The sequence below is a fragment of the Schistocerca americana genome, chromosome X (genome assembly GCF_021461395.2).
Source record: "Schistocerca americana isolate TAMUIC-IGC-003095 chromosome X, iqSchAmer2.1, whole genome shotgun sequence".
Lineage (NCBI taxonomy): Eukaryota > Metazoa > Arthropoda > Insecta > Orthoptera > Acrididae > Schistocerca > Schistocerca americana.
The window spans coordinates 115,783,064-115,810,811 of record NC_060130.1 but is presented as its reverse complement, the minus strand read 5'-3'; the positions used below and the strand labels follow the sequence as shown (position 1 = coordinate 115,810,811).

The following is a 27,748-nucleotide window of genomic DNA, read 5'->3' as shown; positions in this document are numbered from 1 at the left end:
TCGTTTCAAACTTTAAGCTGGTTGTGTCTTTTAAGGTCTTGACAATAGGAAACAAACTGACAATTTCAAACAGTCCAAATTTCATGTAGGACCCTTACATGTCGTGACATCGACTGAGAAGACATACAGTCTCGTCTATTTCGGCATATGAGAACTGCCCTCAAGAAGTAATCTGTCTACTCCTCGTATTTCGCAACAAAAATAAAAGGAGATATTTTAACACAGTATAACACTATGTACAGACGTTTTAACCACAGACTGTCGCACCTCGAGTAACTAGAAATTCCATCCTCGTTGTTCTGAAATATAAGGAAAACTTTTTCTAGTGATCAGATATACTGCACAATCGTTGAAAGAAAGGAAGGCACGTGCTTTGGTAGATGACCCATTGATACCGAGAGTGATACCAACCACTCAGTTATGACAGAGCCACCAAAGGGGCTGTGTTCGCGAGCTATTTTCAAAGAGAACCAGACAGTTTTGAAAAAATCGTTAAAATACATGTATGGACGAAATAATACGTTCCCAAATATAAATCAAAGTTAGGGGCGTTTCACCTATCGATTAGGAGCGTTTCACCTATCGCATCTCTATTGTGAAGAAAATTGACCCTCATTGTTAGAATTCTGAGAGTCCTTGAAAGGTGTGCTGGAATATGGTGAGAGAAAATATACGGTTTTCTACTTAGACAAAGGCATAGCACGAATCCTGCCTCAGCGGGGGAGCAGGCGTGGGTGAAACAACTGCCGGAAGCAAGACCGCGGCACCTCCGGCAGTAGAGGACAGGCGCATCCTGCAGAAACAGCTGCCAGCCGCGTCCGCGCGATGACTGCAGGGCGTGCCGGCCTGGAAACCACTGTCACTTCAGTTCAGCGCCACCGGGTTCTTTCACCGTGTCCAGTGTACTCAACTGACAACGCGAACGGCCCCGCAGAAACAGTGATTTTCTTTACATCAGTGAAAAATTATTTTACACTCTAAGAAAAAAAAGACACCACGAAGGTACTATCCGAATGGGAAGGAGATCAGTAGAAGCAACGTACATGTACTGAGAAACAAATGATTAAAATTTCAGAAAAATTGGATGGTTTATTGAAGGGAAAGAGTTTCACAAATTTTGCAAGTCGGCCCTTATTCGAGCAGTAATTCGGCTTGACGGACTGATAGAGTTGTTGGATGCCCCCTTGAGGTATGTCGTGCCAAATTCTGTCCAATTGTCCCGCCAGATCGTCAAAACTCCGAGCTGGATGGAGTGCCCTGTCCATAATGCTCCAAACGTTCTCAGTTGGGGAGAGATCCGACGGCCTTGCTGACCAATGCATAGTTTGGCAAGCACGAAGACAAGCAGTAGAATCTCGCCGTGTGCGCGCGGGTATTATCTCGCTGGAATGTTAGCCCAGGATGGCTTCCTATGAAGGGCAACAAATATCGTCCACGTATCACTGCGCTGTAAGGGTGCCTCGGATGGAAACCAAAGGGGTCCTGCTATGAAATGCAATGCCAGCAGAGACCATCAATCCTGAACGTCGGACCGTATGGAGCGCCACAGTCAGGCTGGTATACCACCGCTGACTTGAGAGTCTCCAAACAGGACTTCGCTGCTTGTCAAACCCAGTCTTGGCCAGTAAGATGGCCGGATTTCACCTGCAATTGAGAACGTTTGAGCATTGTGGGCAGGGCCCTGCAACCAACTCTGGATTTTGACGGTCCAAAGCGCCGACTGGACAGAATTTGGCATGACATCCAGCAGGAGGACATCTAGTAACTCTATTAATCAATGCCAAGCCGAATAACTACTTTCATAAAGGCCAGAGGTGGACAAACGCCTTAGTGATTGCTCAATTTCCGCAGCTTTCTCTTCAATAAATCATCCAAGATTTTTGAAATTGTAATCATTTGTTTGTCTGTACATGTACATCATACCTACTGACTTCCGTCTCATTCGGATAATTCCTCCTTGGAGAGTCGTTTTTTTGCCTTGGAATGTATATTTTCGTTTTTAATTGAAATACTCGTAAAATAGTGAATTATATACATCATCTGCGAATAAGCAGGTCAAACAGATTGTCTCAGAATGAGATTTTCACTCTGCAGCGGAGTGTGCGCTGATATGAAACTGCACTCCGCTGCAGAGTGAAAATCTCATTCTGGAAACATCCCCTAGGCTGTGGCTAAACCATGTCTCCGCAATATCCTTTCTTCCAGGAGTGCTAGTTCTGCAAGGTCCGCAGAAGAGCTTCTGTGAAGTCTGGAAGGTAGGGGACGAGGTACTGGCAGAATTGAAGCTGTGAGGACGGGTCGTGAGTCGTGCTTGGGTAGCTCAGTTGATAGAGCACTTGCCCGCGAATGGCAAGGGTGCAGAGTTCGAGTGTCGGTCTGGCACACAGTTTTAATCTGTCAGGAAGTTTCAAATTTTCTAGGTATTTCGATAGAAATTACCATCACCGCTCCAGGCGCCACAGATGAATAAAACCCAAAGCGCAGTCGATTCTCTCGATCCGATAACTAAAGCACCCAAGGACGAGGTCTTATTTTCATTGAAACTTCTCATATCCCAACAACAGATGATTGTTACGCATAATTGAAGTGGTTTGGCTTGGTGCCTTAGTGGAGTCTGACGTCGAAGATCCAAAGGTTCAGAATTCCCTCTGCGGAGGATCTTGGATCTTTTTTGTGCTCAATCTGATGTTTGCTCCTGGAACTGCTTTTTGTACATAAGCAATGCAGTGCCCACGTTGAACTCGATCTCCACACTTTGACTCGTGTAGTACGCTTTGGTCACTTCGACAAAGTTCTGCAGCGTTCAAACAAGCTTCCGATTTATGACCGCATCGTTTTTTTTGTATGAAGAATAAGAGATGCAGAAGGAAAAGAGTAACTTCGTCTAATAAAAGTACAGTAAGTATCGAATAACAGTGACGGACTTTTGTTCATAAAATTTACACTGATGAGTCAAAGCATTACGACCACCTGCTTAATAGCATGTTGGCCCACATTTGGAACGCAATAGTGCAACGATTATGGATAGAATGGATTCTATAAGTCCTTGGTAGGTTTCCGGAGATATGACATCAGGCATCTACGTAAAAGTCACACAATTCCCGTAAATTATGGGACGGTTGTTTGTGGGCACGAAGCTGGAGGCCGATAACTTCTCACACGCGTTTCATCGTGTTCTGATCAGACAAATTTGTTGGCCAGCCATCGCCGTGATTTCCTTATCGTCCTCCGCAAACTACTGCAGCACTATTCTGCCCTCGTGACTTGACAGTTATCCTGCTGGAAGATGCCATCGCTGTCGGGGAAGACAGTAAGCATGTTCACGTGGTCCACAGCTGTCATGACGCGTTCTACTACTCCCGTAGGTCCCACGGTAGCCCACACGAGTGTCCCGCACAGAATAACATTGTCCCCGCCGACCTGCGCTCGTGACGCGGTGCACGTTCCTAGCAGCCCTTCGCCTGGATGACGGAATATCTGGATACGACAGTAGACTTAGTGTAACGAGAAAAGTGATTCTCTGACGAAGCGAAACGTTTCCACTGATCCACAGTCCTATCTCGATGATCCTGAACCCATCGCAGTCGTAACTAACAATGTCGTTCGGTCGAGATGGGAACACGTGCGGGTCGTCTTCTGCGGAGCCCCATGTTCGACAATGTGTCCTGAACGGTGTGGTCCGAAACAATTGCGTCTGCACGAGTACTGTGATCTGTTGTCAGATTTACCGCAGATCGCCGCCTATCGCGCTTTTCACTGAGAGCGAGCGTCCGTCCTGCAAGTTCTGTGATTAGGCGTGGACGCCCAACACCGTGGTGCCAAGGGTCGGTTGCACCATTCTTCAACCACTTTCCATACATAGTCACGACAGCAGCACAGCAACAGCAGACCAGTTTCGTGGTTTCCGAGATGCTCGTTCCCATGCCAGGGGCATAATAACCTGTCCTTTGTCAAAGTCGCTAATGTCAGCGCATTTCCCCATATGCGACCTGTATCGTTGCTAGAACGATTCGCCTCTGTTCTGCTTACATACTTTCCTTGTGGCGTCACGTTCCCGCAAAGCCACCAATTGGCATTTAGTCTCACAGAGGGCAGTGGTCGTAGTGTTTTGGTTCATTAGTGTACATCTCTCATTGTTTCCGTGTGCCACGTGGAACCAACGTGGATTCTGTAAAAAAAACTACCGTTCATGGTTGTAAGGTTCTCGAGTTAGCAAATACTGATAACTACATCTAAATGAAGTAAGTCTTTTTCGCATACCAAGTATCATTTCTGGTGTAAAAATATTAAGATGTCGTGACTCACTCCTAAAATCGTAAAGAAAGTGCTGTAATGAAGACGAATTTCTTAGAAGAAAGGACTTTACACAAGATGCACATTCTCATGGAAGTAAAGGGTCTCGGATTTCGCAAACGGAGTTGAAGAGCGCCAACTTACGGAATTCAATTTTTTTATATACACTGATGGGGAAAAAAATCACAATACCAACAAATAATTAATGTAGAGTAAAGATAATTCTGTAGTATATTTGCCTAGGTAACATTCTGTATTTAAGTGATTAACATTGCAAAATCACAGGTTAACGTAAGTGTGAGATAAGTCTGAAAATGTGCGGTGTAACCGCCAGAATGTTGAATTCAAGCATGTAAACGTGCATGCATTCTGTTCTACTGGTGCCGCACATCAGTCTGTGCGATGAAGTTCCATGCCTGTTCCACTTGGTCGGTCAATACGGGGACAGTTAATGCTGGTTGTAGATGATGCTGGATTTCTCGACCGATGATATCTCATATGTGTTCGATTGGAGACAGATACGGTGATCGCGCCGGCCAAGGCAACATGTCGACACTCTGCAAAGCATGTTGGGTTGCAACAGCGGTATGTGGGTGAGAGTTATCCTTTTGGGAAGCACCTCCTGGAAAACTGTTCATGAATGTCAGCACAACACGTCGAATCACTGGATTGACGTACAATTTTGCAGCCAGAATTCGTTGGGATAACCACGAAAGTGCTCCTGCTGTCGTACGAAATGGCACCCTACATCGTAGCTCCGTGTTTAGGTCCAGTGTGTCTAGCTCTGGTTGCTTCCGATCATCTGACTTCCTTCTAAGCAACACATGGCCATCAATGGCTCCGAGACAGAACCAGCTTTCATCAGAAAACACAACGAACCTCCACCCTGATCTCCAATGAGCTCTCGCTTGACACCACTGAAATCGCAAATGGCAGTCGTTCGGGATCAGTGGAATGCCCGCTACAGTTCGTCTGGCTCGATCCTGTGCTGGAAATAACCGATTTCTAACATTTGTTGTCATTGTAGTGCCTAATGCTGCTCAAATTGCTGCTGCAGATGCTGTACGCTGGGCCAGAGGCATACGGGAACGCGCTGGTCTTCCATTTCGGCAGTGCCACATGGCTATCCAGAGCCCGGTTATCTTGCCACCATACATTCTCGTGACCACCGCTGCCATCAATCATGTACAGTGGCTACACTCCTGCCAAGTCTTTCTGCAGTATCGCAGAAAAATCATCCAGCTTCTCATAACCCTATTACACGACCTCGTTGAAACTCAGGAAGATGTTGATAATGGCGTCTTTGTCGCCTTAAAGGCATTCTTGACTAACAACTCACCACGTCCAGCCTCAAACGTAACTAACGCTCACGAGCTTTACATTGTGTATTTAAAATATACATGACTTGCATCCTCATAGTGGCGTTACTATCGCCACTCTAATGCAACTCGTGCTAAATTTGAATAGACATAATTTTTCAGGCGTAGAAACACGCCTATCAATTTCCGTTTATGTCGCACGGCTTCTTCTTTGTACTGAGATTATTTTTCGTCAGTGTATTTGTAATAAAAACGGTACATCGTAAACCATCCAGCGCTTGTTGACTGCATCCCGACTCCGATTTTATCTTTATTGCCTGTATGAAGCGGAAAGTAATTTAAATTAGAAGCTGATTCACCGACAGTTGCAACGATGAATCTACGGACGGCAGCGAGATTCAAAGCGATGACAGCATTCCGCGCTGTGGGAATATCGTGTTCGGTGCGAAACGCGTGAGCTTCATGGTTAACGTTTCCCTTCGTTATCACGAACTACCATAAATGAATATTGATCGTAGTTCCCAACATGCTGATATTCTAAGTCCGTTTTTCTACGTTACGCCCAACACGGAAAACAAGACAAGTTTACAGCTTTCTTAAGTCGTGTGGGCGGTAGTTGGTAACAATAACGATTCAAGTATCGTAAAGTAGGACAGAAAATCCTATTCCAGCCCAATAATTCGGTTTAGGTTCCTGATATGGACTTTGCTTACTGCGGAAGAGAAATCGTCGATTATGAAAAGCTTGCGTACAGGTTATAATATCAGATATTTCTTACTCCGATAAGGGACTTAACTGAATTATTTACGTCGGCAACCCGTACTTTCAACTAGTCCACATTTGGTCTTTGTCGATGAAATGTTTTTGTTGTGTTTGTACACGGTGCACATTAACGTATATGGAGTGTCAGCCAACTAGTTTCGTTTTTACGACTTTTAATGCTGTCGTGTTTCGTGGGTATCGTTCAAATGGATTAACTGGAATTCCTTCCTAACATAAAATTCTTCGTTTTGAGCGGTGTACCACCAAAGGAAACTCGCACAAGGTTGATGCAGGTTTGTAAAGAACCCTTCAGCTTTAATAATTCAGAAATGATTGATTGAATTCAAATGTGTCGCCCTTCTCTTGAAGTTCATTCACGTGTAGGACTACCCAGAACTGTAACTACAAACGAAAGTATCGAGGAAATGCGCAACATGGTAATGGATGTCGGAGATTACAGGATTACGAAATATTAACGCTATTTTAAATAGTAGCTAAAATCAAACTGTTTTAAAAAACATAAGAAAATTCGAACAGCTCTGTGCACCGATTTCTTTCTGTGGATGACGCATTGGTTTCCCACTTCTTGTCAGAAGCAGAGTAGCAATCAAAACGTTTGGTGAAAACCGGAGACTTTGTACCAACAACAGCGAAGTAAATTTTATCAGTCGAGAAGATTATGGGTAGGCTTTACTACGATGTAAAAGGATTTGTGTTATTGATTTCCTTTCACAGGGTAAAACAATAACTGATGAAACTAGAGGACGTTAAGGACCAAATTAATAAAACAACGTAATAATAGGCTTTAATTTAAAAATATATTTCATCTTGATAGCGCCAAATCAGTTTTGTGGACTAACATGATGGGAAAACTGAGGAATTTACAGTACGAATTGTTGGAACATCCAACTCTGCTGATAAGTATTCGTCCCATTTGTCTTCGATCTATTTCCACATCTATAGATACTTCTTCCTGGAAAACAGTTCGAGTCAACTGAAAATATGACTGCCGCAATGAATGTTTTCAAAGCTTGCAGAACTGTAGTATAGGTGTGGATTATACTTACCGGATAAACTTTACACAGATTACATTAGCGTAAACGAAAACTATGCTGAAAAAATTGCACTTTTTCCTTTTAAGGCAGTGTTTCAATGTTCGGCCGTGAATTTCTATCGTGCCCTCCTGCATCTGTGCTGCTAAACAGCATGCAAAACGCCCGTGGATTTTTGCATGAACATCATGAGAGCTGACACTAATAATTTAAAGGTCAAAGATATACTATATGGCTGAAAGTCTGTGTTAGAAAATTGCCACTCATGTAACTAATAGCGTGTGGGATCTCCATCAGTTAGAGTTACAGCGTTTGGTCTCCAGGAAATAGCTTCGACCAAATTCTGAAAGAGTAAAAGCCGAAATTGTTTCCATTCTTACTGCAACTTGCTGAACAGCTTTGTTTAATTTTTGGTTGAATTGACCTGACCCGCAAACAACGCTCTGAATCATCTTAAAGATATTCGATAGCGTTCAGGTTAGCCCTTTGAGCAGGCTAATTCAGAAAATACTACCAATTTCTCTCTCTAAACGGTAAAGAAGGAAAGAACCGATCCCACACTATGCCACGTAATACCCTGTTTTAGTTTTAGCTCTATCAAAACGAAAGATCCGATCCCAGATTAGCAAAACCCGTGCAAGACTCCACAACACTCCATCGAACTTCACTTCTGCCATAGTGAATTCAGGTCAACATCCGCAAGACGCTCTTCCTAGCAGCACATCAGTCAATCAGTTTCGTGTGACTAGGGCCTCGCGTCAGGTAGGCCGTTCGCCGGCTGCAAGTCTTTCGATTTGACGCCACTTCGGGGACTTGCACGTCGATGGGGATGAAATGATGGTGACAACACAACACCCAGTCTCTGAGCGGAGAAAATCTCCGGCCCCGCCGGGAATCGAACCCGGGCCCTGAGGATAGCAGCACATCATGTACCACGATTCATAGCCCCCCCTCCTCCCCCTCGCACAAAAAAAAAACCGCTCGGAAACACAACCTGTTGCGAAAATGTACGAACATGAGAATACAGTTCCGTAGCTTCTCGGTGGATCGTTTTGTCGTTAATTTCTATATCTAAACTGCAACTGAAGCTCACAAAAACACAGAAGGAAGTCTATCGACTGAGTTTTATAGAACTCCTGTTAAGTGTCTCTGAATGGAATTTCCAACTGGCCCATAAAATAACTCTTCGTTCCGTTGATGCATTCTAAAGGAAAATACGTTTATGATGATGATAGATATTGGCTTCAGTTATATAACTTCGGTAACATAGACTGTTGTCACACAGCGCGCGTGCAGTGCGGTTTCTGTAGACTTCCGGTGACATAACGAAAGATGCTTAAATCCCCAAAATATATGATGGGTAGATTTGTCAGTATCGAATATGTATCTTGTATTCATTCATTAAAGGCTATCCCACATAGTAATACACCGTTGTACTTGATATCATGTAAATATTCGAATGACATTCGCTTATACTTCACGGAATGTATGGATACAGTGTTCGCACAATTACAGCAAGGATTACTGAGCGAGGTGGTTCAGTGGACTTGCATTAGGTAGGACAACGGTTCAAATCCGCATCCGGCCATCCAGATTTAGGATTTCCATGATTTCCCTAAATCGGTCCTTTGAGGGCACGGACGATTTGCTTCTCCATCCTTCAACCAATCCGATCTTATTCTCCCCCTATAATGACCTGGATGTCGACGGAACGACGAACTCAAACTTTCCTTCCTTCGTTCCTTCCTTTTATAATAAGGATTACGTTAATAAAAATGTAAAAAGATTTAAAATAGCACTGTGCGCTTCAGAATACCACAGATTGCTACGATATTAAGTCACACATACTCATTATCAAAAGACATGTATAGCTGAAACGAAAAACCTACACTGCTCCAGAGGTTCTGTAAAGGGTGACTGCTCTGAAACCACGATCAGTGTATTTCTAATGAAAGTGTGTTACTTTTATCAGTGCAATTTCAAATATGTCCTGCCTTATTTATGTCCACAAAAATAAATTTTACGATGTATAGGGTAAATCAAGGTCAAATCGAAAATAAAGTGCAGGAAAGAATGTGGGTTCAACCTTTACAAGTAGTGAATTCACAGTGTACGTGATGAAAAGATGTTAATGTAACTCGGAACGTGAACATCGTGATCAGATTGGTCAGATGTATGTGGTACTAGTGATATATTAATTTGCAAATTGATGAATACTGTCCGGCATCCCCGATGGCAACCACTAGTAACGCCGTCTTGCTGCATGTGTTTCTGTAGCGGGACCGCCTGCCGTGTATGCTATTTGCATAACTCTATTGTCGTCCCGGTCATCGACCTGTGCAGATTAAGGCGACTGGATATTCAACTGTCGTAGTTACCCAGTATATTCAAAAACTAATGCTCAAGCCCCAAGGAATATCCTAAGTGAAGCTCGAAAACGATCATTTTAAAATATTTGTCTCAAAATTATACAAATGCAGTAGTTATCCTACGATATATTTGAAACTGGAAAATACAGATAATCGGCCTTCCTAAATGGGACATACATGCGGCGTCTTATGTATTCATATTTATTCTTCTAGGAATCATCTCAGAATGCTATAGAAATTGTCATCATAATACAATGAAAATAAATAACTCTTATACATATACACACAGATGACATAAGTATGATTTTACGAGGATAGGACAGGGAGTCGGCCGTCGGGTCGCTAAAGAAACTAACGCAGCATTAGCCTGAAATAATTTAAGAAAACCCCAGAAAAACTAATTCAAAATATCCAGGCAGGCAAATTCCATCTTCGCGAATATGAGCTCAGCACCATAACTGCATTCCCTGATTCAGTTGGTCCCTGTTATACACAATTTACACTAAATAACTTACAACATAAAACAGTTTTGCACTGTGCCACTGCACGCACTATGGATACCCGCTGGTGACACCGGGACCACGAACATTTTGCTATTCCCCTTGCACTCCCTTCAGTCTATTCGGAAAATTGACTCCAGCCCCATGAATATGCTATTATACCCCATGAACGACTCCATGTCCTCCCTTCAGTCTGTCTCAAAAATTGAGTTAGCATCGCCCCCATGATGAGTGAGATGTTCAGCTAAGAAGAATGAGAAGCCGTACTGTCATACGCTATAGATCCTGATATATTTTCTTGTAAAAACATTACACTGAGATCATGTATTGTAATGTGAAACAGGGTGTTGTTAATGTCCTCTTTTATTGTTACTGAGACTTCTAAGTAGTTTTTAATTGTGTAGTATGTATTACTTATGAAGTATGACTTAGCTGCCTCCTTAAATACACTGACGGAACAAAATATCTACGTTACGAAGTAGTTGTGAAACATTAACGAAAGTTGGTAGGCGTATTTCTGCATCAAAGATGGCACCACAGCGACACAACGAACAGTTACAAATCGGTTACTTCAAGGACAGCTCTGAGCGAGACGCCATGTAGCGTGCATTTCACTGACCCCGAACCACCGCCATTCGCAACGTCAGTGATATCAAGCGAGAGCTCGTTGGAGGGCAGGGTGGAGTTCTGTTATGTTGTCTCATGAAAGCTGGTGCTGTCTCGGTCCCAGTGATGGCCGTGTGGTGGTTAGAAGGTGGCCCGAGCACATTTGGGCGTCATCGAACGATAACTCCAGCGTCATCTACAAACAGCATTATCCTTCCCTGTATTGACCGACCTAGTACAAGAGGCATGGAAATCCATCCCATAAACTGACGTTCGGCACCTGTAGAACACAGTGCATGAACGATGGCATGCTTGCATTCAACATTCTGGCGGTTACACCGTTTAGTAGAGTACCAGTATTTCACATTTGCAATGGCTTACCTCGCGCTTACGTTAACCTGTGATCTCGCAATTTTAATTACCTAAATATGTTACCTAGACAAATGTATTCCCGGAATTTAATTACTCTGCATTAATTATTTTTTTGGTTCTGCGATCTTTTCCGTCGATGTACACGTTTTTTAGTAATGTTCTTCAACTTCTTTGACAATTAATTATACAATTTTATTCCCGGATATAAAAGGCTCTTTTGAGTTTTTTGTTTGGTATTCCTTCGTAAATGCAAGTCTAGACTGACTCTTGTTTCATGATTATGTATACAGCTTTTGGTAAAATACTTACTAATTTTTCCCTGATATGTACAAGTAATTTGTTGCAAAATTCGGCGACAGTATGATTCATGTTGGTTAGGTTGTTTTCAGTGTTTATAGGTATCCGTATAGAGCAACTTGTAGCTACAGGTAAAATATGTCGTCGCACTTCTCATATATTCTTTTTTATTTCATACGGATCTTGAATTTGAATAATTTCATTACATACTACATCTTCACGAGGAGACTTCATCTTAGAATAATTCTTCCCGGCAAGTACACAAAGTAGTCTGCTTCAGAGACAACGCGGTGGTTTGCGAAGTACAGATGTAGATGTAGACAGATACACGCATTTGTCCAACATAACAAAATCAATGTACATTTTCCCTTCTTCTATTGTAACCAGAACTGAAAGGAAAACTTTCAGTCGGCGTACTTATTGCCATTTCCGAACAGAAGCGAATATGAAGGGGCATCTGACTAGCCTACAGCGTCAGTCGGGTAGCGAAACGTTCGGGAGTGAGATACGGCGCGTTGTTGACAATTTATGACCTGTTCTCTCATTCGGTGGCATTCCAGATCATAAAACTTTCTTTTCTACAGTGATCTCAAATCAGACTGGTAGACTGAGTTCCAAATGATTCTCAGGAGTACATCGTTGCTATAACTGTCCGCAGATTGCACGACATCTTCGAACACACGCGGCACGAATTATAAGTACTACACAAATTCTGAGCATATGAAATTTACACAGACTCTTATTTAATACGATATTGCAGTGTCTTTGTCGTCCCGAAGTACGACGCAATCTTCTTTCGGACATGCATGCGGCGACTACAGTTATTATGAAATGTATTCGGAATTGCGAATATGGACACTTCAGCGGTATACTGGAAAGACAACAATGAAAATTTGTCCCGGATCGGGACTCGAACCCGGATTTCCGATTATCGCGAGCGGTCGCCTAACCAAAAATTCAATATTAAAAGATCATTGCAGTGTACAAGTATTACTTTCATAACCTACTCCTTTTCCTTTGGAATTCCCCATTCACAATACACATTTTACAGGGTATCATCTTAATCAATATTAGATGCTTCCCTGATGATATTTGACAAAAAAATTAATTTTCTTCATCGTCTGGCGTTCTTGGCAGTAAATATTGTCATGTAACATATTTTGGATGATATACGGGCTGTACTTTACGTATAGATATTGCGTTCTTTATGTGACTGACGGATCACACTTCAAACAAACTACTGGCCATTAAAATTGCTACACCAAGATGAAATGCAGATGACAAACGGGTATTCATTGGACAAATATATTATACTAGAACTGACATGTGATTACATTTTCACGCAATTTGGGTGCATAGATCCTGAGAAATCAGTACCCACAACAACCACCTCTGGCCGTAATAACGGCCTTGATACGCCTGGGCATTGAGTCAAACAGAGCTTGGATGGCGCGTACAGGTACAGCTGCCCATGCAGCTCCGACACGATACCACAGTTCATCAAGAGTAGTGACTGGCGTATTGTGATGAGCCAGTTTCTCGGCCATCATTGACCAGACGTTTTCAATTGGTGAGAAATCTGGAGAATGTGCTGGCCAGGGCAGCAGTCGAACATTTTCTGTATCGAGAAAGGCCCGTACAGGAACTGCAACATGAAATCGTGCATTATCCTGCTGAAATATAGGTTTCGCAGGGATCGAATGAAGGGTAGAGCCATGGGTCGTAACACATCTGAAATGTAACGTCCACTGTTCAATGTGCCACCGATGCGAACAAGAGGTGACCGAGACGTGTAACCAATGGCACCCCATACCATCACGCCGGGTGATACGCCAGTATGGCGATGACTAATACACGCTTCCAATGTGCATTTACCGCGATGTCGCCAAACACGGATGCGACCATCATGATGCTGTAAACAGAACCTGGATTCATCCGAAAAAAATGACGTTTTGCCATTCGTGCACCCAGGTTCGTCGTTGAGTGCAGGCGCTCCTGTCTGTGATGCAGCTCAAGGATAAAACCATGGTCTTCGAGCTGATAAAAAAATGGTTCAAATGGCTCTGAGCACTATGGGACTCAACTGCTGTGGTCATAAGTCCCCTAGAACTCAGAACTACTTAAACCTAACTAACCTAAGGACAGCACACAACACCCAGCCATCACGAGGCAGAGAAAATCCCTGACCCCGCCGGGAATCGAACCCGGGAACCCGGGCGTGGGAAGCGAGAACGCTACCGCACGACCACGAGATGCGGGCTTCGAGCTGATAGTCCATGCTGCTGCAAACGTCGTCGAACTGTTCGTGCAGATGGTTGTTGCCTTGCAAACGTCCCCATCTGTTGACTCAGGGATCGAGACGTGGCTGCACGATCCGTTACAGCCATGCGGATAAGATGCCTGTCATCTCGACTGCTAGGGATACGAGACCGTTGGGATCCAGCACGGCGTTCCTTATTACCCTCCTGAACCCACCCATTCCATATTCTGCTAACAGCCATTGGATCTCGACCAACGCGAGCAGCAATGTCGCGATACGGTAAACCGCTATCGCGATAGGCTACAATCCGACCTTTATCAAAGCCGGAAACGTGATGGTACGCATTTCTCCTTCTTACACGAGGCATCACAACAACGTTTCACCAGGCAACGCCGGTCAACTGCTGTTTGTGTATGACAAATCGGTTGGAAACTTTCCTCATGTCAGCACGTTGTAGGTGTCGCCACCGGCGCCAACCTTGTACGAATGCTCTGAAAAGGTAATCATTTGCATATCACAGCATCTTCTTCCTGTCGGTTAAATTTCACGTCTGTAGCACGTCATCTTCGTGGTGTAGCAATTTTAATGGCCAGTAGTGTATTTTGACAGCAGCGGCTGTTGTTCTTGGAAGTCCAAGTAGTGAGACAAACAGCTCTGTAAAAAAGGTAATAAAAGAAAGAGTACAAAATTATTTCCCATTTTTAATGTTACTGTAGGCGCAGAGGAGAGGAGCACAGAACTGTTCGTAAATAATTCGTCCAGAATTACCGACCCAATTCGCTTCTCTCTCTCTCTCTCTCTCTCTCTCTCTCTCGTTGCTGTCGATACGGTCACTGACACTCATCACATTATTTAAGAGCGAAGTGTCACTGAGAAAACAGAAATTTCAAATACTCATTAGGAGGAGGAGATTGGTGTTTAACGTCCTGTCGACAACGAGGTCATTAGAGACAGAGCACAAGCTCCGTTGAGGGAAGGATGTGGAAGGAAATCGGCCTTGCCCTTTCAAAGGAACCATCCTGACATTTGCTTGAACCGATTTAGGAAAATCACTGAAAAACTAAATCAGGATGACCAGACGTTGGTTTATACCGTCGTCCTTCCGAATGCGAATCCAGTGTGCTGACTATTGCGCCACCTCGCTAGGTTTCAGCAGGATAACAACAGTCACTTTTAACAGTTAACCTAGCCATCTTCACTAGAGGATTTGCGGCTGATCAGATAAGAATCCTATTTTGGGTTCCTACTCTTTGATCGACATGAAATAAGAGCATCATCTTATATAACACAAGCCGATACATAAACCTAAGTAAAGACTGATATCCTGTTTTCCATATGTCAGTACCATTCCAGAAATGAGATCTGCTACGTACCGAATTGGAACGAGATTCACTACCGACGATGCGATTAACGTGAGTCAAGTCGTCTCAAAAGGGCAGAGGCAACGCACGCCGTATGTAGCGCCGCTGATGGCACAAGGAATAGAATCTTGATGGTGACACGAGGACAGGAGAAAAGGGGTCAACGCCGTTGTCAACAAGAATTCTCAGATATTTTGTGTCTAGTATCAATCACTTACCTAACGAAAGCCTGAAATATGAATTAGTTCATATTTCTTGGAAATCTTAGTCTATCTTCTCAATTTACATGTATCCTAGCCAATATAATGTAAGTCAGCCAATAAACACAAATAGCATTAAAAAGTAAAAATACTTGCTAATGTTCTGCAAAATCATATTTATTTGGTCACGAACCGGCTTTCGGCTTCTCAGGCCATCTTCAGGTGACAACTGAAGATCGCAAACACAGATAAATATTATGTCCGTGTTTACAAACTAAAATATTACAATAATTACATTAACTAAAATATGAAGGAGGTAAACAAAGTTTTTATGTGGAGAAATTTAACAAATGATGAGAAAAATGAGGAATTTACAGTTTGAATCTAGTATTTGTAACGAAAACTTAATTTAACAAAGAGAAAAATGAGAATTGAGGCTGATCATTTAATATTAGGCTGGCATTCGGTATCATGTGTTTGTTCATTTTCAGTATTTTCAGTGAGGTCATCTTTGTGCTTATCTTGACAGACTGTAAAACTTCATGCTAAGACAAGGAAGTGTGATATCACCACTACTACTTGTAACGGTGATGGATGAAATAGTCAAAGAGACGAAAGAAGCCCCTAGAGGAAGGAGGAGGAAGCTGTTACTATTTGCTGATTATATTGTCGTGTGGGGAACAAGCAGTAAGAAGGTACAAAAACAGACATCATATATGGAATGAAATTTAGTGTGGAGAAAAGCAAGACCATGGTGGTAAACAGAAGGGATAGAGAGGGCGAGGAACAAATTCATATTAAGGGACGGAATGTTGAAATAGTGGACAACGTTAAATATTTGGGAAGTGTATTAATGGGGAATGCTCGTTTGGAGACAGAAATTAGCAAAAGAATACAAGAGAGTAGTACATTCTACGAGTGTGTGAGGGGCTTGGTGTGGGGAACGGAAGTGCCAGTGAGGTGCAAGCTGGTGCTATACAAGACTGACTTCACACCCATACTAATTTACGGCTCAGAGACTTGGACTGTGACTGTAAGAGAGGAGAGTAGGATACAATCCAGTGAAATGAAGTATCTGAGAAGTATGCTAGGGAAGACGAGGAGGGACGGAGTGAAAAATGAAGATGTTAGGAAGGAAATTGGAGTGGAGAAGTTGACTGAGAAAATGGAAAAGAATAGATTGAAACGGTTTGGGCATGTGAAGAGGATGGGAGAGGGAAGAATACCGAGAAGAATGATGGAGTTCACTATCGAAGGCAAGAGGCCAGGAGGAAGACCGAGAACAAGAGGAACTGATACAATAAAGATGTTTAAGGAGGAGAAACCTGCTATGGAACCAAATTGTTGAAGAACAATGGTGGAAAGACCGAGTAAAGTGGCGAAGTACCATTGATACCCCAACCCGACCAGATGTTGGACAGAGAGGAAACGAAGAAGAAGAAGAAGAAGAAGAAGAAGATGATGATGATGATGATGATGATTGGTTTTCATCGAAACGACGACCAGCTTCTCTAATTCTTACGAAGCCTAATTGCCACAGCTTTGCCTGACTGACCAATATACACATTTTCACTCTGCTTGCAAGTGATTTTATATACACCACTCTGTGCCAGGTGTTGCAGCTTGTCTTTCCTATTGAATAAAAATCTTGACATAGTATTGATATTATAAAATGCTGGCCTGTAATTGCGAGACTAGATTTTTTGCAAGAATGTCTGAAATGTTGCCAGTGTATGGAATTCTGTATCAGTGTATGAAACTATTGAGTGACTGCTGTTGGCCAGCGTATCGAATTGGTGTAATTTAATTCATTTTCTTTTTTCGAGGAATGTTTTCAATCAGGGCAGATGTATAGCAGTTGTTGGAAGCGATTTTTTTATGGTCTGTTTCAAATGCTGATTTGGATAAAGGAACAGATATAAGGCGATGCACTATTGAATGAAAAGCTGTGTGTTGGCTCTGTGGATGCACGGAGTGTGCAGTGTTTACTGTTCAGTAGTTATGTTTTTCTGTAAATGCTAAATATCTGTTTTCTTGTACTACTATCTATACTAAGATACAAGAAATTTGAAGGGCTTTCCAGCTCTATTATAAGCTGAATCTTCTTATGTTGCAAGTTTAAATGCTGTATTAGTGTATCAAGTGTCTAATGGTACCGGCGCTCAAACATAGTACATCATCGACCTATCTGAACTAGTACTTAATTTTACTTTTCAGTGGCTCTTTCTATAAGAAAATTTGTTCGAAATTGTCCATGACAACTTCAGATAGTACAGGACTAAGAGGTGAACCCACAGATAGGCCATCAGATCTGTTAATATGTTTATGGATTCATCAGTAGGTACCTTTGTAAATAAGCTAGTGACATCAAACCAGGTTTAAACCTAAGATTGGTATCAAAAATTATACGGATCATGTTGACAAAATTAAAGATACACAAATCCCACCCAGTTCTAATTTACTATTGTTTGATGTTAATAGCTTATTTACAAAAAAATGGTTCAAATGGCTCTGAGCACTATGCGACTTAACTTCTGAGGTCATCAGTCGCCTAGAACTTAGAACTAATTAAACCTAACTAACCTAAGGACATCACACACATCAATGCCCGAGGCAGGATTCGAACCTGCGACCGTAGCGGTAGCCCGGTTCCAGACTGTAGCGCCTAGAACCGCAAGGCCACTCCGGCCGGCGCTTATTTACAAATGTTTCTACAGATGAGTCCATAAACATACTAACCGACCTTTTGCATAAATCCAAAAAATCCTGTAGAACTGAATGACATAATCGATGGTACTCAAATGTGAGTAAAACAGAATTACCTCCAGTTTCAAAGCAGGTATTGTAGTCAGTCTGATGGCCTAGCTATGTGTTCATCACTTAGACCTGTTCTATCTGAAATTTTCATAGACAATTTCGAACAAAATTTCATATAGAAAGAGCCACTGAATAGTAAAATTAAGTACTAGTTCAGATATGTCGATGATCTATGTTTGTCGACCGGCACTACTAGACAGACAGACACACTACCACAGCATTTAAATTCACAACATAAGAAAATTCAGTTTACAATGGAGCTAGGAGGTTCTTCTATAAATTTCTTGGCTCTTAGTACAGACAGTAGTACAAGAAAACACGTACAGAATAGCTACTGATACAGTAATCCCTGCACGCTCCCTGCGACCATAGAGCCACAAACATGCAGCTTTCCGTTCAATGGTGCGTCGCCTTATATCTGTTCCATTATCCAAATCAGCCTTTCAAACAAAACTAAAAACCTCAAACAAATCGCTTCCAGCAATGGCTATACATCTGCCCTGATTGATAATATTCTACGAAAAAAGAAAATGAGTTACATTACACAACTGCTATACGCTGGCCAACAGCAATCACTCAGTAATTTCAAATGCTGGTACAGAATTCCATATACTGGAAATTTTTCAGGCAATCTTGCAAAAAAGCTAATCTCGCAATTGCAGGCCAGTATTTTATAATACCAATAATATATCAAGATTTTTATTCAATAGGAAAGACAAGCTGCAACACCTGGCACAGAGTGGTGTATATGAAATCACTTGCAAGCAGAGTGAAAAAGTCTATATTCATCAGTCAGCCAGAGCTGTGGCAGTTAGCCTTCATAAGAATGAGAGAAGCTGGTCATCGTTTAGAATAAAACCATTCATATGATGTGGAATGTGAAGTTGTATAGTCTGTCAAGATAAACAGAAGGATGACCTCAGTGAAAATACTAGAAATGAACAAACACATGATACCGAGTGCCAGCCTAATATTAAATGATCAGACTCAATTCCCATTCTTCTCTTTGTTAAATTAAGTTTTTGTTACAAATACTGGACTTAAACTGTAATTTCATTATTTTTCTGACCATTTGTTAAATGCATCTCCACATAAAAACTTTGTTTAACCCCCTCCCTACCTCTTTTAGTTAATATGATTATTGCAATATTTTCCTTTTTAAACACTATCATTTTTGTCTTTTCTGTATAAATAAAATCTGTCTAGGTCGCACATCACGTTTATCTGCGATTGCGATATTCGATTGTCTCCTGAAGAGGGTCTGTGAAGCCCAACGCCGGTTCGTAACCAAATGAATATACACTCCTGGAAATGGAAAAAAGAACACATTGACACCGGTGTGTCAGACCCACCATACTTGCTCCGGACACTGCGAGAGGGCTGTACAAGCAATGATCACACGCACGGCACAGCGGACACACCAGGAACCGCGGTGTTGGCCGTCGAATGGCGCTAGCTGCGCAGCATTTGTGCACCGCCGCCGTCAGTGTCAGCCAGTTTGCCGTGGCATACGGAGCTCCATCGCAGTCTTTAACACTGGTAGCATGCCGCGACAGCGTGGACGTGAACCGTATGTGCAGTTGACGGACTTTGAGCGAGGGCGTATAGTGGGCATGCGGGAGGCCGGGTGGACGTACCGCCGAATTGCTCAACACGTGGGGCGTGAGGTCTCCACAGTACATCGATGTTGTCGCCAGTGGTCGGCGGAAGGTGCACGTGCCCGTCGACCTGGGACCGGACCGCAGCGACGCACGGATGCACGTCAAGACCGTAGGATCCTACGCAGTGCCGTAGGGGACCGCACCGCCACTTCCCAGCAAATTAGGGACACTGTTGCTCCTGGGGTATCGGCGAGGACCATTCGCAACCGTCTCCATGAAGCTGGGCTACGGTCCCGCACACCGTTAGGCCGTCTTCCGCTCACGCCCCAACATCGTGCAGCCCGCCTCCAGTGGTGTCGCGACAGGCGTGAATGGAGGGACGAATGGAGACGTGTCGTCTTCAGCGATGAGAGTCGCTTCTGCCTTGGTGCCAATGATGGTCGTATGCGTGTTTGGCGCCGTGCAGGTGAGCGCCACAATCAGGACTGCATACGACCGAGGCACACAGGGCCAACACCCGGCATCATGGTGTGGGGAGCGATCTCCTACACTGGCCGTACACCACTGGTGATCGTCGAGGGGACACTGAAGAGTGCACGGTACATCCAAACCGTCATCGAACCCATCGTTCTACCATTCCTAGACCGGCAAGGGAACTTGCTGTTCCAACAGGACAATGCACGTCCGCATGTATCCCGTGCCACCCAACGTGCTCTAGAAGGTGTAAGTCAACTACCCTGGCCAGCAAGATCTCTGGATCTGTCCCCCATTGAGCATGTTTGGGACTGGATGAAGCGTCGTCTCACGCGGTCTCCACGTCCAGCACGAACGCTGGTCCAACTGAGGCGCCAGGTGGAAATGGCATGGCAAGCCGTTCCACAGGACTACATCCAGCATCTCTACGATCGTCTCCATGGGAGAATAGCAGCCTGCATTGCTGCGAAAGGTGGATATACACTGTACTAGTGCCGACATTGTGCATGCTCTGTTGCCTGTGTCCATGTGCCTGTGGTTCTGTCAGTGTGATCATGTGATGTATCTGACCCCAGGAATGTGTCAATAAAGTTTCCCCTTCCTGGGACAATGAATTCACGGTGTTCTTATTTCAATTTCCAGGAGTGTAGTTTTGCAGAACATTAGGAAAAGTTTTTCCTTTTTAATACTATCATTATGTTCTGCCAAACACAGACTGAAAATTCATTTAAATACAAATAGATTAAACGTGTTAAGAGGATAAGATTGGTGCGATACTGAGAAGGATAAATCCCTTATCATGCTTACTAGTGCACATCAGGAATCAACACTAGTTAGTTGGATAAATTCATTGCATAAATTGTCCATAGGATCTATAGCATACTGCAGTCATGATGGAAATGACTTTTTGTCCTGCAAGCCGAGATAGATGATATAACGCATAGAGGTAAAGCTAGATCTTCATTCTCTCCCTTTCTTAAGACAACCACTGCAAATAAAGGTATCGTGTTACTATACTTAGTTGAGAAGTGGAAAGTAGTCTTATTTGAGCAAAACGAAAACACTGTTGCCAAGCCATAGTTCCAATTGTAATACTGCCACTCACCGGCGAAAACTGGCGTGTACAACATTGAGTGTACAGACAATCAGCATCCACATTACGACCACGATATCTGCAACACAGTCAAGAGGTTTGCAAGCGTCATACTTTATCGATAAGAAACGTTTTCCAAATTATAACACATAAATATAATAATTTTTTACGCTGGGTTTCACACCAGCTAAGAATCTGTTGAAGGTAAGTCATTATTTCAAAACGTCTGTAAACATTTTACCAAAACCAAAACATTTATTGGCATTCACTGCACGACTTTCTTAAATCTTACGACATTGTCAAGAGAAACTTGCATACATATGTGCGGCAACGTCGTTCCTGCTCTTACCACTTTTTCAGTTTGGCACAACTTTCCAACCGGGTACGCGTTAGTACACGAACATTAGTAGATATGTGCGTCGACAGGCAATTTCTGCAGTGACAATCTAGAATTTTGTCAAGCGCGTGCATCCTGAATGAGTTGACACATGATTTACGTAAAAGACAAGTTAACACGTACCAGCGTGATGGTCAACTCTTACCTTGACCAGCTGAGATTCATTTGTCATCTCCTTCATAATGAATATAGCTGACAAAGTTTTAGACAAAAATTCCCTCTCTCCATGATTTAACATGTCCGTTGGTGCAAACGGATGCCAAAATGAAAAAGTATTCAGTGTATAAACACTGCTGACGCACATGTATACAGGGTGCACATTTCAGTCGAAGTGTTCGTACGCTTCTCAACAACAGATTCGGTGACCAATGGATTGGTAGAGGCGGACCAATTCCATGGCCTCCACGCTCTCCTGACCCCAACCCTCTTGACTTTCATTTATGGGGGCATTTGAAAGCTCTTGTCTACGCAACCCCGGTACCAAATGTAGAGACTCTTCGTGCTCGTATTGTGGACGGCTGTGATACAATACACCATTCTCCAGGGCTGCATCAGCGCATCAGGGATTCCATGCGACGGAGGGTGGATGCATGTATCTCCGCTAACGGAGGACATTTTGAACATTTCCTGTAACAAAGTGTTTGAAGTCACGCTGGTACGTTCTGTTGCTGTGTGTTTAAATTCCATGATTAATGTGGTTTGAAGAGAAGTAACAAAATGAGCTCTAACATGGAAAGTAAGCGTTTCCGGACACATGTCCACATAACATATTTTCTTTCTTTGTGTGTGAGGAATGTTTCCTGCAAGTTTGGCCGTACCTTTTTGTAACACCCTGTATGTAAGTATCACTTAAAGGCTTACAAGCCGGAACACGCCTGTAGTGAATGTCAGTAAAAAAAATTAAATGTATCAGTTTTCAGAACCGACGGAATCATATTTTTAACCTTCAACAAACATTTATATAATCTTGTGCTATGCATTTTCCAATTAAATTTAAGATATTGTATCAACGGTTTTATTAACACCACCTCATTTTCGAAGAGGAATAGCAGCGAATGAGGAAAGAAAGACACTGAGGTATGAGAGACCCCATTCTCTGAATGTGCACGAACCGCAGCCGCAAGGGCTGAAGTCAAGGAGGAGTTTCCTTAGAACATCAACTGCACTTAGAACCGCTGCTGAAAATGCTAGGTTGCAATTATGGAGGGCTACGACCTACCTTCCGCCTCGCTGGAAAAGTGTTTCTGAAACTTTGCCTCCTGGCTATGATGAGGAATGGACGTCTAGGAAGTCCCTGAATAAACTAAGATATGGAGTTGGCAGATGAAAGGTTAATTTGGCAAGATGGTCCTACGCTGATCAAGACGACATTCACTGTGACTGTGGAGAAGAGACTGTTCATCATTAGCTTCACTACCGACTGTATCCTGCCTCCTGCGCTGAAGATGAATTTCGTTAACGAACAGAAAATGCATTAAAAGGGCTACGTTTTGGGAAAGTAATATAGTCATAACTGTATGTAATATGTAAGTTTCTGATACGAAAATAAATAACCAAGTAACAGTGAGAGCGAAAAAAGGAACTGCGACTCCATGACAAAAATTGTTTATGGTGGACAAGTTTTACAATCGTCAGAACTCAGTTTTAGTCCGTACTATGGTGTTACTTAGTAAGTCCCACGTCTTTACTAATTCATCAAAAATAGTTTTTACTAATGCATCTTGTTATGGTCAACAGTATCTATGTACAGTTTCGTAGAATCTCTTACCGAGTATGTAAGGCGAAAAAATGTCAATTTTTATTATTAGCACAAAAGACAGCATACGTAGATTCTCGGAAACTTAAATTTTTCCTAGCATATAGTGTGTTAACCGCCGATATTTCGACAGGTGCACACCCTGTCACTTTCAAGGCCCATATGCAAATTTAATTTAATTAATATTATTTCTCTTCCCGATTCTTTTAACGAACGCACCCTCCATGTTTGTCACGTGGTTCTTGCCTCATACTCTGCTGAAGCGAAAAGTGTAAAAAAATTCGTGGTACTGAACTTAATGAGAGGGGGAGGGGGGGAATGTATAGAAAGCATGTGTAATAATTGCAAAAAACTCAAATCACTAATTTGAGACAGCCGCTGCACTGAAGTGAGGCTGCTCCGGTCAGCTCTATCAGTGGTATATTAGGTGGTGACACTACGTGTTAATTGAACACGTATAATACACAGAAAAGCCAAAGGAACTGATACACCTGCCTAATATCGTGGGGAAGGCCCCCGCGAGCACGCAGAAGCGTCGCAACACGACGTGGCATGGACTCGACTAATGTCTGAAGTAGTGCTGGAGGGAATTGTCGCCATGAACCGTGCAGAGCTGTCCATAAATCCGTAAGAGTACGAGGGAGTGGAGATCGCTTCTGAACAGTACGTTGTCAGTCATCCCAGATATACTCAATAAAGTTAATGTCTGGGGAGTTTGGTGGCCATCGGAAGCGTTAAACTCAGAAGAGCGTTGCTGGAGCCACCCTATAACAATTCTGGACGTGTGGGGTGTCGCATTGTCCTGCTGGAATTGCCCAAGTGCGTTGGAATGCACAATGGACATGAATGGATGCAGGTGATCAGACAGGATGCTTACGTACGTGTCACATGTCAGAGTCGTATCTAGACGTATCAGGGGTCCCATATCACTCCAACTACACACGCCCCACACCATTACGGAGCCCCCATCAGCTTGAACAATCCCCTGCTGACATGCAAAGTCCATGGGTTCACGAGGTTGTCATACCCGTTCACGTCCATCCGCTCGATACAATTTGAAACGAGACTCGTCCAACCAGGCAACATGTTTCCAGTCATCAACAGTCCAATGTCGATGTTGACGGGCCCAGACGAGGCGTAAGGCTTTGAGTCGTGCAGTCGTGAAGGGTAGACGAGTTGGCCTTCGGCTTCGAAAGCCCATATCAATGAATGGTTCGCACGCTGATACTTGTTGATGTTCCAGCATTGAAATCTGCAGCGATTTGGGGAAGGCTTGCACTTCTGTCATGTTCAACGATTCTTTTCGATCGTCATTGGTCCCATTCTTACAGGATCTTTTTCCGGCCGCAGCAATGCCGAAGATTTGATGTTTTACCAGATTCCTGATATTCACGGTACACTCGTGAAATGGTCGTACGGAAAAACCCCCACCTCATCGCTACCTCGGAGAGGCTGTGTCCCATCACTCGTGCGCCGACTATAACACCACGTTCAGACAATACTTAAATCTCGATAACCTGCCAATGTAGCAACAGTAACTGATCTAACAACTGCGCCAGACACTTGTGTTATATAGGCGTTGCCGAACGCAGCGACGTATTTTCCCTTTTTAAATATCTCTGTATTTGAATACGCATGCGTATACCAGCTTGTTTGGCGCTTCAGTGCATTATGCTCTACAGCATTTTATAGTGTACAGCCTGCACTGTGTAATAACATTTGTATAGCTGTAAGGGCGTGCGGAAAAGTAATCCCTCCGAATTTTTTATGTCAAAACTCAAAGATTTTTAAATAAAACGAACTTCATAAACATTCTACATCTTTATTCTTAAAGTCTACACATTTATTTCTCAACGTAGTTACCCTGGCGACGAATAAATATCTCCCAATGAGAGACCAGTTTGTTGATACTGTCACTGTGGAATGTTCGAGTTTACTGACGCAGCCACAATCTCACCTCTGCTTCAACTGGTTCATCACTGTCAAAGTGAAGTCTTCGAAGGTGTTCTTTAAGTTCTGAAAACAGATGAATATCGGTGAACATCGAATGGGGCCAAGTCGGGACTGTATGGATGATGATCGATGTCACTGAACCCAAGGCGTTGAATTATTGCGGAGGCCGCAACGCTTCTGTGTGGTCTTGCACTGTCATGCTGCAGGAGAGGGTGCTCTGTGTGTGAACCAACTCTTCGAATTCGATACTCGATTACTGGGTGCTGTTCCTCACATACTGACGTAGTTACGTTACGCGCCGCCATGTTACATACTAGAATTCGGGGCCCTCTAGCAGCGGAATGTTGCAACTTGCGTCAGCGAAGCGAGAACGTCGACTGAGTAATTTGCATAACATGTAATACCTCAATCGATATTGAAGGCAGAATAAAAAATTCGGAAGCATTACTTTTCAGCGCGTCCTTGTACAAGATTGCAACATGCAATCTTACATTTATGTTCAGGAATGCATTTCTCACGGTGTTTCGATATTTTTTATACACCACCTGTACATTACAAAAACGTCAGTACCCATGCATCAGTTTACGTTGAGGAGTGCTCCACAGTGCAATTCAAGACTGATCTGGATAAACCAGGCTGCTTTCCGAACTAGCTAGCTCGGATACCATAAAAAACATTTTAAGAAATTATATTTTTGCTCGTGATTAATACGAGCATTTCAATTACAGTTGAAATGACAAGATTCATACAAATGTGTACGACTTTAAAAAAATGGTTCAAATGGGTCTGAGCACTATGAGACTTAACATCTGAGGTCGTCAGTCCCCTAGACTTAGAACTGCTTAAACCTAACTAACCTAAGGACAACACACACATCCATGCCCGAGGCAAGATTCGAACCTGCGACCGTAGCAGCAGCGCGGTTCCGAACTGAAGCGCGTAGAACCGCTCGGCCACAACGGCCGCCTGTATGACTTTAAAATGAGAACTTTTAGCCACTAGTAAGTGCTGTTAGAAATCACAAAACCAGATCATTAAAATAAATTTCCACATCTTGTATTGTCAAAAAGGTAACTGGCAAAGTGGAAAGAGACTTGCATACATTTATTTGAGGAACACTCGGCTTTATTATCCTACGTAGACAACCACATACGGCCAACTACACAACACAGTTCCTCAGCATGGAAAACGTGGATGCCGTTGTGGGTTGTATTTTAGTTACAGAACGCTTGAACTAATGTTCTAAAGCGTAAGTGTATTAGAGTTCCGGAAAATATATTGTTTTTATGACAGTTTCTTAGATCGCAAGAAGGATTAAATAGTAACTTCGCGTTGAAAATAACGTCAAGACGGTAAGACCATAAGAAAGATTTAAAAAGGTAACTGATTAAACACCTCTTCGTTTGGAAACTTATACATATAAAGCATGTAAATTATATGCTAACCGCTGTCTAAGCTAACAGAGATCGCTATGGCCCCAGTCACTGTTAAAAACCATAGAAGAGAATTATTCGCAGAAGACAAACAAAAATGGAAAGGTTTAAGAAGTTGAATTAGTAACGTGAGTGTACTTTACCAAATTAAATATTAGACGATCTACAGCGAGTGGAGTATGCGACATTCACATCCAAAATTCTACCCTCTAAGATACCGTCGTTTCGTCAACAGTCCAGAAAACAGTGGTAGATATTACTCTTCGAGCAATAAGACTAGAGATAACGATGATGTCACAAATTCCGTAGTTTGAAACTGAGCATCCCTCAGAATTGGAAAGAGGATTCCGAAGAAGAACAAGAGTGGTAGATAATGAATATCACGTGGGTGAAAGCAGAAAGCTGCATGGTTGTTAGACTCTACAAGCGACTCACTTACATCCCAAAATGCTAAAGTGAGGTAGCTGCAGATACTGGCAAGAAAGACTACTACAGGCGGCGTACAGTTTCTCAAATTACACTGCGTGTTCCTGTGTTACTCTCTATGGGATACTATCATTTATTATTCGTAACACAAAGGACACAACATTACATTGCTCAAATAATCTCAACATCAGAGACACAGCATTACAATGCTAAAAAATTATCAGTCATTTACTAATCTCAGCTACACATATAACATGATCCCCATACCGTCCCTAAACATTGTTTACTGTGCATGAGTGAGGTATATGATAGCACTTAATCGGTTGCTACGTAAGCAGACGACATGTAACATGAAACACGCTCCCGCACTTGTTTTATTTTTCACCTACAAATTACTGAACTTTTCT

At 42.9% G+C, this 27,748-nt stretch overlaps 1 protein-coding gene across 1 annotated transcript in view; it reads right to left on the bottom strand.

Annotated features, from left to right (window-relative positions):
- The window catches only part of LOC124554834, a 1,124,719-nt gene extending 1,103,282 nt beyond the window's left edge, over nt 1-21,437 (bottom strand). The window contains exon 1 of the mRNA XM_047128497.1: nt 21,389-21,437. Coding sequence (XP_046984453.1) covers nt 21,389-21,413 — 25 coding nt within the window. The 5' untranslated portion in view covers nt 21,414-21,437. The remainder of the gene's footprint in view (nt 1-21,388) is intronic.
- Nucleotides 21,438-27,748: the final 6,311 nt, after the last annotated feature.